At 42.7% G+C, this 15,437-nt stretch overlaps 2 protein-coding genes across 5 annotated transcripts; one reads left to right on the top strand and one right to left on the bottom strand.

Annotated features, from left to right (window-relative positions):
- Window positions 1–6,292: 6,292 nt before the first annotated feature.
- On the bottom strand, window positions 6,293–10,494 carry CFAP68 (cilia and flagella associated protein 68). 3 transcript variants are annotated; one of them, XM_047691238.1, is made up of 4 exons: window positions 10,142–10,494; window positions 7,771–8,001; window positions 7,037–7,103; window positions 6,293–6,589 (listed from the first exon to the last, which is right to left on the bottom strand). In XM_047691238.1, exons 1-4 carry the CDS (start codon window positions 10,181–10,183, stop codon window positions 6,414–6,416), a joined length of 516 nt encoding a protein of 171 aa, XP_047547194.1. In that variant the 5' UTR covers window positions 10,184–10,494; the 3' UTR covers window positions 6,293–6,413. The 3 variants fall into 3 exon arrangements, with proteins under 3 accessions (XP_047547194.1, XP_047547193.1, XP_047547195.1); XM_047691237.1 differs by lacking the exon at window positions 10,142–10,494 and adding an exon at window positions 8,747–9,283; XM_047691239.1 differs by lacking the exon at window positions 7,037–7,103 and having other exon boundaries at window positions 10,142–10,278.
- Window positions 10,495–10,517: 23 nt separating this feature from the next.
- Window positions 10,518–14,782, top strand: FDXACB1 (ferredoxin-fold anticodon binding domain containing 1). 2 transcript variants are annotated; one of them, XM_047691235.1, is made up of 5 exons: window positions 10,518–10,790; window positions 11,002–11,158; window positions 12,273–12,476; window positions 12,870–13,028; window positions 13,392–14,782. In XM_047691235.1, the coding sequence occupies exons 1-5, from the start codon at window positions 10,619–10,621 to the stop codon at window positions 14,572–14,574; spliced, it is 1,875 nt and encodes a 624-aa protein (XP_047547191.1). In that variant the 5' UTR covers window positions 10,518–10,618; the 3' UTR covers window positions 14,575–14,782. The 2 variants fall into 2 exon arrangements, with proteins under 2 accessions (XP_047547191.1, XP_047547192.1); XM_047691236.1 differs by lacking the exon at window positions 12,870–13,028.
- The last annotated feature ends 655 nt before the right edge of the window (window positions 14,783–15,437 follow it).

The raw sequence follows: 15,437 nt of genomic DNA, 5'->3' as shown, positions 1-15,437 counted from the left end.
ACTCACTCCCCCTGCTTGTGTTCCCTCTCTGTCTCTCTCTGACAAATAAATAGATAGAGTCTTTTAACAGGAAAAAAAAAAGCTTTTCCTTAAATACCAGGATCAATACAGGAATGTTCACTTTCACCACTTCTATTTAATATATTATTGGCAGTTCTAGCCAGGGAAATTAGGCAAGAAAAAGAAAAGCGTCCAAATTAGAAAGGAAGTAATGAAATTATCTCTGTTTACAGATGACATGTGGAGAACCCTAGTGATTACACAAAAAACTCTCTAGGGCTAATAAAGAAACACACCAAAGTTGCAGGATTCAAGACCACCACACAGAAGTCAGCTACATTTCTCTATGCTAATAAGGAATAATCCCAAAAGGAAATTAAGAAAACAAATCTACAATAGCATCAAAAAATACTGTGGAAAAAACTAAAGAGGCAAAAGACTTATACACTAAAAACAATAAAACATGCCTGAAAGAACTTAAAGACACAAATAAATGGAAATCCATTACTTGTTCATGGACTAGAAGACTTAATATGGTCATGATATCAGTACTACCTAAAGCAATCTACAGGGGCACCTGGGTGGCTCAGTGGGTTAAGCCTCTGCTTTATGCAGCTAATAATACAGATTTAATGATTGGGTATGAGAATTAGAGGAGATAATGCATTAAAAACTGCCTCATTCGGGGTGCCTGGGTGGCTCAGTGGGTTAAAGCCTCTGCCTTCGGCTCAGTCTTGATCCCAGGGTTCTGGGATCGAGCCCCGCAGCGGGCTCTCTGCTCAGTAGGGAGCCTGCTTCCCCCTTCTCTCTGCCTGCCTCTCTGCCTACTTGTGATCTCTGTCTGTCAAATAAATAAATAAAATCTTAAAAAAAAAAAAAAAAACAACTGCCTCATTCAATGGCTGACAAGAATTGGCAGTCAAGGGGCACCTGGGTGGCTCAGTGGGTAAAACCTCTGCCTTCAGCTCAGGTCATGATCCCAGGGTCCTGGGATTGAGCCCTGCATCGGGCTCTCTGTTCCGTGGGGAGCCTGCTTCCCCCTCTCTCTGCCTGCCTCTCTGCCTACTTGTGATCTCTCTCTCTGTCAAATAAATAAATAAAATCTTAAAAAAAAAATCTAAAGCAATCTACAGATTCACTTCAACCCCTATAAGAATCTCAATGTTTTCCAGAAATAGAAAAATTCACCCTAAAATTCATATGGAATCTCAAGGGATCCTGAATAGCCAAAATTATCGTGGTTTTTTTTTTTTTTTAAGATTTTATTTATTTGTTTGACAGAGATCACAAGTAGGCAGAGAGGCAGGTGGGGGTGGGGGGAAGCAGGCTCCCAGCTAAGCAGAGAGTCTGATGCGGGGCTTGATCCCAGGACCTGAGCTGAAGGCAGAGGCTTTAACTCACTGAGCCACCCAGGTACCCCATGAATAGCCAAAATAATCTTTAAAAAGAAAAGCAAAGTTGGGAGACTCATATTTCTTAATTTCAAAACTTATTACAAACTACAGTAGTAAAAAAAACAGTGGGGTATTGGCATAAAAACAGATATATAGACCAATGGAATAAAATACAAAGGCCAGAAATAAACCATTGTGTATATGGTTAAATGATGTTTAGCAAAGATACCAAGTCCATTCAATGGGAGAAAGTGCAGTCTTTTCAACAAATGATGCTGAGAAAACTGGATATCCAGTTTTCTGAATATGCAAAAAAAATGAAGCTGGACCCTTACCTTACACCATATAAAAAGTTAATTCCAAAAGGATCAAAGACTTAATTATAAGAGCAATAAATGTAGACTCTTTGAAGAAAACACATGGGAAAAATTCATAATATTGACTTTGGCAAGGACTGCTTGGATATGACACCAAAAGTTTAGGCAACAATAGATAAAAGAGATAAACCGGTCTTCATCAAAACTGAAAACTTTCATGCATCAAAGGGCACTGTTGAAAGAGTGAAAGTAGAATCCACAGAATGGGAGAAAATATTTACAAATCCTGTATCTGACTAGGAATTAATATCCAGAATATACAAGGCACTCCTACAACAAAAGGGCAAACGACCAATTCAGAAATGGCAAAGGAGGGACGCCTGGGTGGCTCAGTTGGTTGGACAACTGCTTTTGGCTCAGGTCATGATCTCGGAGTCTCGGGATCGAGTCCCGCATCGGGCTCCCAGCTCCACGGGGAGTCTGCTTCTCCTTCTGACCTTCTCCTCACTCATGCTCTCTCTCATTGCCTCTCTCTCTCACTCAAATAAATAAATAAAATCTTAAAAAAAAAAAGAAATGGCAAAGTATTTGAATAAATGTTTCTCCAAAGATATACAAATAGCTAAAAAGCACATGAAGATGCTCAAGATCACTAGCCAGTAGGGAGGTGGAAATCTAAACCACAACAGTATCATTCTGCACCTGCTAGGATGGTTACTATAAAAACAAAAAACAAAGTAAGTGTCAGTAAGGATGTGAAAACTTAGAATCCTTGTGCATTGCTGGTGGCAATGTAAAAAAAAAAAAAAAAAAAAAAAGTGGAAAACAGATGAGCATCTCCAAACTGTTAAAGACAGAATGACCGGGTATATTCCCCAAAAAACTGAAAGTGGGGACTCAAACAGATACTTGTACATCAATGTTCATAACAGCATTGCTCGCAACAGACAAAAGGTGAAAACACAAGGATCCATTAACAGATGAATGGAGCAGCAAAATGCAGTAAATACACAATGGAATATTATTCAGTCTTAAAAGGAATATATCCAGGGCACCTGGGTGGCTCAGCAGGTTGAAGCCTCTGCCTTCGGCTCGGGTCATGATCTCAGGGTCCTGGGATCGAGCCCCGCATCGGGCTCTCTGCTCAGCAGGGAGCCTGCTTCCCTCCTCTCTCTCTGCCTGCCTCTCTACTTGTGATCTCTCTGTCAAATAAATAAAAATTAAAAAAAAAAAAAGGAATATATCCTATAATATGGATGAAACTTGAAAACATGCTAACAAAATAAACCAGACACAAAAGGACAAATAGGACATGAATCACCCTAGAACAGCGGTTATTAGTAGAATAGTGGTTACTAGGAGAAGGGGGAATGAGAAGTCTGTTTAATTGGTACAGAGCTTCAGTTTGGGATAATGATAAAGTTCTAGAAATAGTGCTAATAATTGTACAACTCTGTGAATATACTTAATGCCACTGAATTGTACACTTAAAAATAGTTAAAATGTGGGGGGGGGGGGCACCTGGCTGGCTCAGGTGAGTAAGAGCGTGTGACTCTTGATCTCAGGGTTGTAAGCTCAAGTCCCAAGTTGGGCAACTGACTCTTGATTTTGGCTCAGGTTGTGACTTCAGGGTTGTGGGATTGAGCCCCACCTCAGGCTCTATGCTCAGTATGGAATCTCCTTTCTCTCCTCTCCCTCAACTCCTCCCAAATAAATAAATAAAATCTTAAAAATTAACAAAGAAATCTTTTTTAAAAAAATCATTAAAATGGTAAGTTTAGGGGCGCCTGGGTGGCTCAGTGGGTTAAGCCTCTGCCTTCAGCTCAGGTCATGATCCCAGGGTCCTGGGATCGATCCCCGAGTCGGGCTCTCTGCTCCGCAGGGAGCCTGCCTCCACCTCTCTCTCTGCCTGCCCCTCTGCCTACTTTTGATCTGTCTGTCAAATAAATAAATAAATAAATAAAAATAAAATAAAATCTTTAAAAAAAACGGTAAGTTTATGCTATATATGTTTTACTACAATTTTAAAAATATCCTGGACAGACAGGAAATAAAATAGGATATGTAACATATAAACTTAAAATACGTGCCAATAAAATAGTGTTCCTATTTCAAGAGCATGTATTAACGAATTACTACAATTAGTAAGAGACAATAACTCAAATTCTTTTTTTAAAGAGATTTATTTATTTATTTATTAAAAGATTTTATTTATTTATTTGACAGACAGAGATCACAAGCAGACAGAGAGGCAGGCAGAGAGAGAGGAAGGGAAGCAGGCTCCCCGCTGAGCAGAGAGCCCGATGCGGGACTCGATCCCAGGACCCTGAGATCATGACCTGAGCCGAAGGCAGCGGTCTAACCCACTGAGCCACCCAGGTGCCCCAGATTTATTTATTTACCTGAGAGAGAGCACGCATGCACACATGAGTGGGCAGAGCAGAGGGAGAGAGCATCTAGGGGGGCCTCACTGCTGACCATGGAGCCTGATGTGGGGCTCAGTCTCATGACTCTGAGATCATGACCTGAGCTGAAATCAAGAGTTAGATGCTTAACTGACTGAGCCACTCAGGTGTCCCAATCACTCAAACTCTGCAGTTGATCTAACAATGCAGCGCTGTTTCCACCAATACCCTAATGGTATCTTTCTGTGAAACTGGACAAGGTGATCCTAAAATTTATATAAAACAGCAACTGGTTAAAAATAGCTCAAGACACTCTTGAAGAAAAACAACGTAAAAGTATCTCATTTATTAGATATTAAGATTATAAAATTATCATAATTACAATAGTGAGGTAATTAAGGCATTGTGTTAAGATAGCATATGTAATGACAGACCAATGGAATGTTTTAGAGAGCCTGGAAACAGGCCTAAGTACACAGACAGTTGATTTATAGTAAAAATGGTGTTCAAGAGCAGTGGAGAAAGTAGTGTTTTCAATAATTAATGCTAGGAAAACTGGATAGTCATACAGAAAAGAAAAAAGAAACTCAGTTACTACCTAATACACAACATAAATCACGTATCTGTGTCTGTAACATAAAATAGTGAAAGTTTGCGAGGAAATACATGGGAAACATCTCCCATCTATTATATTGTCATAATAAACAGGAGAGAAAATAAAAAAGGAAAATATTGGTAACTTTAAACCTGTTGGGGCACCTAGATGGCTCAGATGTTAAGCATCTGCCTTCAGCCCAGGTCATGATCCTGGGGGTCCTGGGATGGAGCCCCACATTGGGCTCCCTGCTCAGTAGGAAGCCAGCTTCTCCTTCTTCCACTCCCTCTGCTTGTGTTCCCTCTCTCACTCTCTCTGTCAAATAAATAAATAAAATCTTAAAAAATTTTTTTTAAACTTGTTAAAATTTAGACTGTTCCTCCCTGTGTTCACTAACCCCAAACTATTCCCAATCCTGTCTCAATTCCTACCAGTTCCCCACTTTGAAAGACCCAACTTAAACAGAGCCCTTACCCCAAATCTCTAAAAATACCCTAATTCCCCCTTCCCTTTTAAAGATTGTATTTATTTATGGCCGAGAGAGATAGTGAGAGAAGGAACACAAGCACAGGGGAGCTGCAGAGGAAGAAGCAGGCTCCCCGATGAGCAGGGAGCCCGATATGGGGCTTGATCCCAGGACTCTGGGATGATGATCTGAGCAGAGGAAAGGTAGACGCTCAACTGACTGAGCGACCCAGGTGCCCCGTATCCCCACCCTTTTCCAAAAAAAGGTTTATTCATTGATGCGGGGGCAAGCACAAGCCAGGGGAAGGGCAGAGGGAGAAGTAGACTCCCCACGGAGTGGGGAGCCTGAGGTGGGGGGGCTCAATCCCAGGCCCCTGAGATCATGACCTGAGGCTCTATCCCAGGACCCTGGGATCATGACCTGAGCTGAAGGCAGAGGCTTAACCAACTGAGTCAGCCAGGCGCCCTAACATCCCCCTTCTGAATTCTCACCAAGATTGTATTAAGTTGATGTGCTTCCTTGCTACAGGTATAAGAACTCAGTTTTGTTTGATAAACAGGTTTCCTTGATGGTCTTTGTGGGTGAATAAAAAATTGACAGTCCTTCCCTTTTTAAGATATATATTGAAATCTTTATAGAAGAAAGGGTTTAACATCTGAGATCTGCTCCAAAATTAATTAAAGAAATAGAGAAATTATGTAGGGATAGTTAAGAGCAATCATAAATTGTTGAAGGTGTGTAGTGGTATATGGGAATTCATTATATTACTCTAATTTTATGTTTTAAATCCACTATAATAATTATAAAAACTTATTTTTCTCTTTTTTTTTTGTCCTAGGAGGGCATGTTCATTAAGGTCACAAAAGAGTTACAATATCTGACTGTGACTGCCAGGCTCACACCCAGGAAGCACCTAGCCAATGATAACCGAACTCACACTGGATTTTGGAGTTCCACCTTGGATGGAAGGTAGGGAGGGGCAAAGTAGTAGCAGATTTGAACTAATTCTTTTTAATCTCCTCCTACTACAACCTTGTAATGTAGAACTAAGAGCAGATATTAACTTAAATCTGACATTTAAGTCTTGATTAAAACAAAAAAGAGGGTAGGGAATATTTTTCTGTGCTTTCTTTATTCAGAGAGTGAAACTGTTATAGTCAGCTAGATTCTTAGTTGTGCTTAGAATGTGCTCCCTCCTACAATTTACTCTGGAAAAATGAAGCTTCTTATTCTTTCTTAGAACCGTGGACCCTGAAATTGGCAGTTACTACGATTCCACATACATGCGGAGTGATGCCCAGTTTGAGGCTCTGAGTAGCTGGTCATGTAAGTTGACTTTTCTGTGCATTTGTACCGAGGAGGATCCAGTTCCGGTTGATGTCCTGGAAACCAGTGAGGCTCTCTCTTAAATCCTGAGGAAAGAGAGAAGAGAAGGAAAGACAAGTGGAATCAGTCAAGAACAAGGACCCTTAGTAACTGGTCTTGCTCTTATTTCTGAGGTAAAATTTCCAAGTCTAATGAGTCCTGTAAAAATTGAGAAAGAAGAATCAGGGGCACCAGGGGCTCAGTTGGTTAAGAGTCTGCCTTTGGTTCAGGTCATGATCCCTGGGTCCTGGGATCAACTCCTGCATTGGGCTCCCTGCTCTGTGGGGAAGCTTCTTCTCCCTCTCCCCCTGCCTGCCGCTCCCCCTGCATGTGCACATGCTCTCTCTGTCAAATAAATAAATAAAATCTTTAAAAAAAGAGAAAAATCATTACTTATTCACTCATTCAATTTACTTCTATTTGAGCTCCTTCCATGTTCCAGGCACTGAGCTATGTCCTGAGAATATAAAGATTGAAAAGAACAGTCCACCTACTATGAGTTGAAAGTGGCATTTTGTTGTTGTAGCTTGAATCATATGTTGTTTCAAAGTAGTGTCCAAACTGGAAAGAAAAAGTAATCAGTTAAAAATATAGGAGTCTAGGGGCACCTGGGTGGCTCAGTAGGTTAAAGCTTCTGCCTTCGGCTCAGGTCATGATCCCGGGGTCCTGGGATCGAGTCCCGCATCGGGCTCTCTGCTCAGCAGGGAGCCTGCTTCCTCCTCTCTCTCTGCCTGCCTCTCTGCCTACTTGTGATCTCTGTCAAATAAATAAATAAAATCTTAAAAAAAATATATAGGAGTCTACACTTAATGATGGGAAATAAAGGACACAATGACATGAATTTTAACAGACTCTGTCATATTTTGGATTAACTAGAGGTCTATATGTTGTTCGTCTACAGTCTATTAACTTTCATATCCTTTGTTTACTTGTTTGTTAGGAGACACTTAAGGGCAAAATGCAGATAAATTACAAGTCTAGGTAGGCAGCCTGAGTCAGAAGACATATATGTAAAAGGGTACTGCTCATACTTTTACTACTTTGCTATTCTACTTGATAGTAAAATAAGACAGCCAGTCTAGCAAAGACTGCTGTCCACCCCCAACCACCTCACTGAACAGAGAAGCCCGAGAGGTCTCAGCATGGAAGTTATTAGATTCCTACCTCTAAAATGGCCAGTGGCATTTCTTTTGCTAAGGGAAGGAAACAGAAGAGAACGTTAGATTACCTGGGAAGGCAAGGGTTTGGGCTTCACAATATTCCTTAGGTCATATCTTTCCTGATTCCAGTTTCCCATCAGGGTACAGTTTGAATAGGCATTCTCATTAGTGGTACATCTCCATCCATACTGGAAAAACTTGGATGTATCATTCCAATCTGTCCAAACTTCCGCATGGCCATCTGCATTAATGAGGCTGCCATAGTGTGGGTTTGCTAGGAAATAGGCAAGGTGCTGTCTCTGCAAAAAGGTGAGAACAGAAAAGCTAGTTGCAAAAACTAAGAACAGAAAAGGCATTCATCCCTTTCTCACCCTTGGCCAAGTATAACATAAGCCCATCTTACTAAGGATCTAGGCTTTCTTCCCAATATAATAGTGGTTCTGCTTCTTCTCCCCTGGCCCATGAATCCTACTCAATCAAAAGTAGCACATGGCTATGTACAGTAAATGCCACCCCCCAAAAGACAGGAAAACCTCAGTATCCCAATACTATATGGAAAACTAGTTGTATGTTCAGGAAATTTTGAGATGTAGGAGTTTAAGGACTAAGGATATTGCTATAGTCAAAGAGAATAGGGAAAAGTGAAAGTTGGATAAGTAGATAACACAACAAAGGGTCAATAAATGAGTTTCCTTCTTTCTGGACTCAGCTCAAATGCCACTTCTTACATGGTATCTTCCAAGTTAACTTCTTTCCTTTGTCTCACATAGCATGGAATCTTTATACCTTTAGCTTTCTATCATATGTTAGAATTCTTCAAGTACGTGTTGAATCTCCTATGTTGAACTGCACATCCCTTGAGGACAGGCCCTGGTCTTATTATCATACCCTCTCCTTCTGCCAGCTCTCCCAATCAATGGTGCTTTGCACATATCAGGTGACCAATGTCTGAATTTCAATCTTTTGTAAGGAATCAAAAGCCTAGCCATTTTTATTTTGGGCCAAAAATGACTGTGCTCCCTTGGCTTGGGGGCAAGACAATACCTTCACTGGAGAAGAGCATTTTGATGCTGAGTGGCTTGTGTTGTTTGAGGAATTTGTAGGAAAGTGACAGAAAGTATTATTCAGCTGTTCCATTTTCTTTAAAGGAAGAGGTATCATCAAACTTGGCTTTCCCGTTCTCCAAGCAAATGAGGAATATAGGTCACACCGATCACCATGGCCGGGAGGCCATGATTTGGAAGTCACCACCCACCTAGCCACCTTTCCACAGGTAGGGACAAAGTCAATACTGTAGCCCTCATACCATGTACCTTTGTGAAGAGAGATGTGTGCACTGATGTCAACAAATAGCATGATGACTAAAGAGTAATTCCTGCAAAGTCTGACAAGCCTAGTACTCACACTGCAGACCAAGGTGACACCTTCCTTGGGGCTGTAAAGACAGGCATCACCATCCACTCAGTTGCCCAAGCCCAAAACATGAGGCTCATCTTTAACTCTGAATTCTCTTTCAATGCCTTATGTCTATCCAAACTCTAGGTCTTACTGATTTTTGAATTAGACCACTACCCTCCAACCCCACTGCCAATTTCCAGTTTAGATCACTACCAGCTTTTGTCAACATTCTTGGTGTAGTTGCCTCTCTGATCTCTGTGCCATCAGCCTTGGTCTTCTCCAATCCTTTTTCTATAGGAAAGAAGAATAGTGTGAAAATGAAAATCTAATTGTGCTATCTTCCTATTTAAAAGCTGGCCACTGCTACAATAAGACTCAGGCTGTTAAAATGGCTTACGATGTTCTTTATGACCTGGCTCCTGCTTAAGTCTTCCTTCTCCTCTGTTACCTACTCTCCCTCCAACTACATTTCAGCCAAACTCAACTCTTCTGTTTCTCCATCAAGCATCTGCAAATACTGTTCCTCCTGCCTCTTCACTTATCTTTACCCAGGTCAGGTGTACACTCCCTTTCCCCCCTTAAACTTTTTTTTTTTAAGATTTTATTTATTTGAGAGAGAGAGAGAGAACAAGCAGGGGGAGCAGCAGGCAGAGGGAAGGGAGAAGCAGATGCCTCCCTGAGCAGGGAGCCTGATGCAGAGTTCATCCCAGGACGCTGGGATCATGACCTGAGCAGAAGGCAGACTCTTAAGTGACCTAGTCCCCCAGAATTCAGGTTCACTTTATTTAGGGAATCTTTCCACTTCCTCCCAGAAGTTGGTGAGGTTCTAAATTCTTCTGTGCCCTACAGCACCCTGAATGACTCCTCATAGCACCTCATCCCGTTGTGCCAGAATTGCCTCTTTTGCTGTGCAGTCTCCATCACACTTTAAGTTCAGGCCACATCTTATTCATCCATGTACTTAGCCGCCCTCACAGTGGCCTCACACACAACGGGCACTCAATATTTCCTGAATGAATAAAAGGTAGGAGATAGAAGCACCTGGAGAAATCCCGAGCAGCAGAGACAATGGACAGTAGCCATTTCAGACGCGAGGAGGCTACCCTCTGTGACAGCAACAAGCGGGACGCAGCCCAACCTCTCGACTTCAGCCCCACCCTGTTCCTTTCACTCAGAACTCGCCTCTCCCGGGGTCTGTCCCTGTGCGGTAGTGACTGCTTGTGACCTCACGCAGGTGTGACGAAATCGCTCGCGGCAGTCGTCGGGCAAAAAGGCGTTTATTTTAACACTCCTGAAGGTGTGAAGGAGTGAGGGGACAGAGTGATCGATGTCTCGCGTTCGCTCTCATGCCTATTTCCCCCTCTGAAGCCGCAACACCAGTTTCTCAAGACAACTGGACGCTGTCGGTGCATCATCAATCAGCGACGCAGGAAGAAGAGGCGCGCAGGGTCCCCCACGGAGGAAGTGACGTAAGAAACTGGCGCCTCCGAGGACGCGAGCGAGGAGCTGGTTGAGGCCATGGCCCCTCGGCGCCTCCTGTTGGTTGGGGAGGGTAATTTCTCCTTCGCCGCCGCTCTGAGCGAGACCCTGGATGCGTGCACCCGTGTAACCGCCACCTGCCTCCAGCGCTCGGCCGACGTGGCCGGGAATCCGGTGGCCCGGGAGAATCTGCAGCGCCTGCGCGAGCGAGGTAGCGAGGCCAACCCCTCCGCGCAGCAGCCCCCCGCCCCGCCCCGCTGCTGGCGCGGCCCGAACTGGAAAGGGAGGGGAAGTGTAGGTTGCTTTTGAGCGTCCGGTTCCCTGAAAACCGGCTGTGGGCTTGGACCGGGGTTGTCTTGCACGGTCCAAGTTAGGGAGGGATTCAGGTTTTGAGACACCCATCTGTCTATATTTCGTGCCAGGTACTGAGGTGCGTTTTGGTGTGGACTGCACCCAGCTGGCAGATGCCTTCAAACCGCAGCATAGGGAGTTTGATCGAATTTATTTTAATTTTCCGCACTGTGGACGAAAAGCTGGAGTAGCTAAGAACCGGGAACTGCTTGCCAAGTTTTTCCAGAGGTGAGGAAATGAGACCACTCACAAGTAAAATGTTTAAGATAGACCTTGCATAGTTACTGCACTCACACATTTTAGTCTGGGAAATAAGGCATACGTGTTTAAGTTACTGTGATAGGTTGAGAGAGCCTATGAAGCTCCAGAGGAACCCATAATCTAGTTGGGAAGGCAGACATGGAACCCTAAATGTTAAATAAAAGTACAAATAGTGTGTAAGCTTTTGGGCGTGTTAAAGAAGGATCACTCACCTATTTGGGATAATGCAGAATAATGGTAGCCAGAATAATCTAATGGCCAAAAGCATGGATTCAAAATCCCCACCCACCACTTATAGTTGGGTGATTTGGGGTAAGCTTATTTGGTCCTTACTTGCTTTTGCTTCTTTATCCATAAACTGAGGATATTTACAGTAACTACCTCAAATTAATGTGAACCTAAAAGAGTGCTTTAGGGACACCTGGGTCACCCAGTTGTTGGGCATCTGCCTTCTGCTCAGGTCATGGTCCCAGGATCCAGCCCCACATGGGGCTCCCTGCTCAGTGGAGACCCTGCTTCTCCCTCTCCCACTCCCCTTGCTTGTGTTCCCTCTCTCGCTGTGTCTCTCTCTGTCAAATAAATAAAATCTTAAAAAACCAAAACAAACCAACCCAGTGCTTTCCACTATTATACCAAAACACGTGGTACTCTTGGAGGTCTCTAGAGGCCATTGTTGTCAAGAAACTTTTCACACAGCCAAGGTTTTAAGTTAGTATTTGAAATACAGAATTTTAATAGGAAGGGAGTGAAAAGATCAGCTTTCTAAACTGGGAAGAACAGCCCAGTCAGTGAATCATGTATAGGAACTTGGCAGACACTGACCTTTCTATGACATTAGATGAACAATGCAGTTACAAAGCCAGATAATACCCTGGTCAGCCACTAGTATCAGTTATGAGTTTTGAACACAGAATTTACATTCTTACTTCTTCCTCTGCCTGTTTGAAATCTATAGACCTTTGTAAATAGATACGATTGGATTTTAATTATTTCACAGCCGAAGTAGGTATATACAATTTTCTTCTTATGGTAACTTCAACTTATTTCTGATCAACGGCTAATGTGCTCCTCTCCCTGTTAGCTGTAAGGATGTTCTTGCAAATGAAGGAGAAGTCCATGTGGCGTTGTGCAGAGGACAAGGTGGGACTCCTGCTGATAAGCCCAGGAGAGAATGGCACGACAGCTGGCAAGTGGTTGCCATGGCAGCTCTGGGGGGGTTCATTTTAAGTGACGTGCATCCCTTCGGCTGTGAGGCTGTGCCAGGGTACAAGTGCACTGGATATAGGTGAGTAATAACAGACATTTAAGCCTTTCTCATCTCTTATACTAATAATGAAAAAAATCTTAGGCCAACTTTCCCCTACCAATTTCCTGCTTTGGTCTCTAAAAATACTTGCTTTTAAAAATAATGACAATAGGGGCGTCCGGGTGGCTCAGTGGATTAAGCCGCTGCCTTCGGCTCAGGTCATGATCTCAGGGTCCTGGGATCAAGTCCCGCATCGGGCTCTCTGCTCGGCAGGGAGCCTGCTTCCTCCTCTCTCTCTCTCTGCCTGCCTCTCTGCCTACTTGTGATCTCTCTGTCAAATAAATAAATAAAATCTTAAAAAAAAATAATAATGACAATAAATTAATTAATTAAGAAAATGACAGACTCCATACTTGGTGACTCTTTGGCCAGGAGTCAAGATAAGCCCTTTCATGTAGAAGGCGCTTTGAACCATATCTTCACCCGGAGCTTACCCTTTGAAGGTTCACAACCCAGAATCTTCAGGATCAAACTGGGTGACCGGTGGTTTTCCTTTCCAGAACCAGAAGCACTTGTAGGAAAGTTGAACAGGTAACCTGCTGCTTTACCAGAAATTACTTCTATCTCTAGCTGTATCCTGATTGGCTTGATGCCAACCGTGTATTGAATGGATGCTATATCAATTGTTAATGATGTTGGTGCTATGAATACTTGTCAGTCTGGCCTTACACAAGCCTTTTTAGAATTAAAATTTGTCTGTTATATCATACAAATCGTGGCTGTCAGAGTTCTGAAACACATGATATCTGTTTCTGGTAGGTAATTTTTTAAATTTGCTTTTAGGATCATTTTAAGGAAAATTCTTTTCTATATTCTTTGTGCTTTTAATTCTAGATCCATTATAATCATTTATTATTTGAAGTTAAAAAGTTATTTTTGTGTGTGTTTAAACAGAGATTTCCTAGCAGCGCCTTCATGTCATCCTATCAAAACCATTAATGAGAAACTCATTGCTGAATTGGGCAAAGCTTTCCCTCTGAAGAGGCTGAAGTGTTCCTTCCCTTTGCTGCCAGAGGGAAGCCCTAGTGTTCTCACTTCCTGGAACTGTGACAGTTTGTCAGCTGCCTTTTGGATTAGTCTCTGTGAAGATAACTCAAATTCTGAGTCCCTGACTAGTGGGACAACACAAGACATGGAGGACTTCCTGGAGTTATTTTCAGAATTTAGCCTTCTTAAGGATTCTGGAAGAGACAGGAAGCAAGAAGCTCATGAAGAAATCTGTGGCCAAACCAAGGTCTGCCTTAGACCTTCTCTCCTAGTTCATGTTCAGGCTGTCATCCAAGCACCAGACTTCCTCCCAGGTTCCCTGCACGTCCTCAGCGGACCTGTCTTTCAGAAGTGCCACATCTTGCCTTTCACAATGCCGGCATTCCATGAGACTTTATTTATCCTTGGGTTTAATAAAAATCTGAAGGATAGTTATCTTCAGTCACTACTGGATCACCTGAAGGGCACTCTCGATAGCCTTCTGAACCAGACATTGTTGGAGGGCTCTAAGCTGAGCAGTTCAGTGGAATTTGTCTTTCAACCAAATGGAAACGATTATATTATTAATGTGAAGTCTCATAATTTTGGCTCAGATTGTGCCAAGGATCTGATTATTGGGTCTGTCGCTACATCTGCTACAAGCATTGTACACAAGGACCAGTGTTTTATGTTTGTGTCTGTGAACTTGGACCTACTAGCCATGCTTGTCTGGGGTATCTCTGACTGGAGGATGTTGTGGACCTTTGACCACCGTTTCCTGAAGCATTTTGTTCCTGGGAAAATAGAATCCTTTAAAAGCTATTCCCTGTATCCCCCATGCTATGTGCATGATATTAGTTTTTGGTTAGATGAGAAGAAAGAATTTGATGAACTAGAGTTTCACACAGTGGCCCGAGCAGTGTCCCAGGACACTGTCATATCCATACAATTCCTTAGTAGTTTCCAGCATCCAGAGACTCAACAGGTCAGTCTCTGCTATAGACTGACTTACCAGACATGTGACAAGGCCCTCACCCAGCAGCAGGTGGCATCAATGCAGTCCCAGTTTAGGAAGGAGATTCAGCAAAGGCTACATGTAACACCTCGGTAGTTTAGTAAATTTGCTAAATTTACTAGTAAATTTACCGTGTGGGTATGGGTGCAGGTGCAGATTAAAAAGACCAATTTGGGTGTGCGTGGGTGGCTCAGTCGGTTAAGCCTCTGCTTTCGGCTCAGGTCATTGTCTCAGGGTCCTGGGATGGAGCCCCGCATCAGGCTCCCTGCTCAGCAGGGAGTCTGCTTCTCTCTCCCTCTGCCCATCCCCCCTGCTTGTGTGCACTTCCTCTCTCTCTCTCTCTCTCTCTCAAATAAAATCTTAAAAAGAAAAGAAAAGACCCAATTTGTAACTTGTAGTCCTTTCTGGACTGTGTTTTTTTGTGAAATCTTTACCTTGTGACTCTAGCCAATGTTGGTTGATGCTAAAGAAACTTGGGGCTCTATCACTTAAACTCATAGACTATAATGTGATTGGTGACCTTTGATGTTGTACCGTATTTTCTTGAGTCATGGCTAGGAAAACTAACAAAACAGTATCTTGTACTTTAGATGCTTTACTCGTGAAGATGCAATTGAACTTCAGTGTCCTATTTATATTTTTTCCTTACTGCCAATTCCTCTTCTTTAACCCAATATGTATTATCTCACTAAGTCAACTTACGAGAGTGGTTTTTGGAGTCAGACCAATATTTATTAGCTTGGGTAAGTTGAAAGTGCTCGATAATTGGTATTGGTATCATCATGATAACATTTATTCCATGGGTGACTACTGTTGAAGTCATGGAACTAATTAATGTCAGATTTAGAGTTCACACTTGGGTTTGTCTGACTCTAAAGCCCATGTTCCTTCTCCCATTGTTACTTCTTCACAGTCTTCACTAGTAACCTCTCCGCTGTGATTAAACTTTGGTCTCCTAG

The sequence above is a fragment of the Lutra lutra genome, chromosome 10, assembly GCF_902655055.1.
Source record: "Lutra lutra chromosome 10, mLutLut1.2, whole genome shotgun sequence".
Lineage (NCBI taxonomy): Eukaryota > Metazoa > Chordata > Mammalia > Carnivora > Mustelidae > Lutra > Lutra lutra.
The sequence above is the reverse complement of the archived record's forward strand: the minus strand, read 5'-3'. Positions and strand labels throughout refer to the sequence as shown.

What these genes read in the sequence shown, in the direction of transcription:
- CFAP68 (XM_047691237.1), bottom strand. Translation starts at nt 9,058, where the DNA reads ATGCTATTTGTTGACATCAGTGCACACATCTCTCTTCACAAAGGTACA. An exon ending in CCAAACCCTTGCCTTCCCAG is followed by an intron (nt 7,104 to 7,770) that starts GTAATCTAACGT and finishes TTTTCTTTCCAG; the next exon opens with TTTGGACACTACTTTGAAAC. An exon ending in AATGCCACTTTCAACTCATA is followed by an intron (nt 6,590 to 7,036) that starts GTAGGTGGACTG and finishes CTCTTTCCTCAG; the next exon opens with GATTTAAGAGAGAGCCTCAC.
- FDXACB1 (XM_047691235.1), top strand. Translation starts at nt 10,619, where the DNA reads ATGGCCCCTCGGCGCCTCCTGTTGGTTGGGGAGGGTAATTTCTCCTTC. An exon ending in GCAGCGCCTGCGCGAGCGAG is followed by an intron (nt 10,791 to 11,001) that starts GTAGCGAGGCCA and finishes ATTTCGTGCCAG; the next exon opens with GTACTGAGGTGCGTTTTGGT. An exon ending in CTTGTAGGAAAGTTGAACAG is followed by an intron (nt 13,029 to 13,391) that starts GTAACCTGCTGC and finishes GTGTTTAAACAG; the next exon opens with AGATTTCCTAGCAGCGCCTT.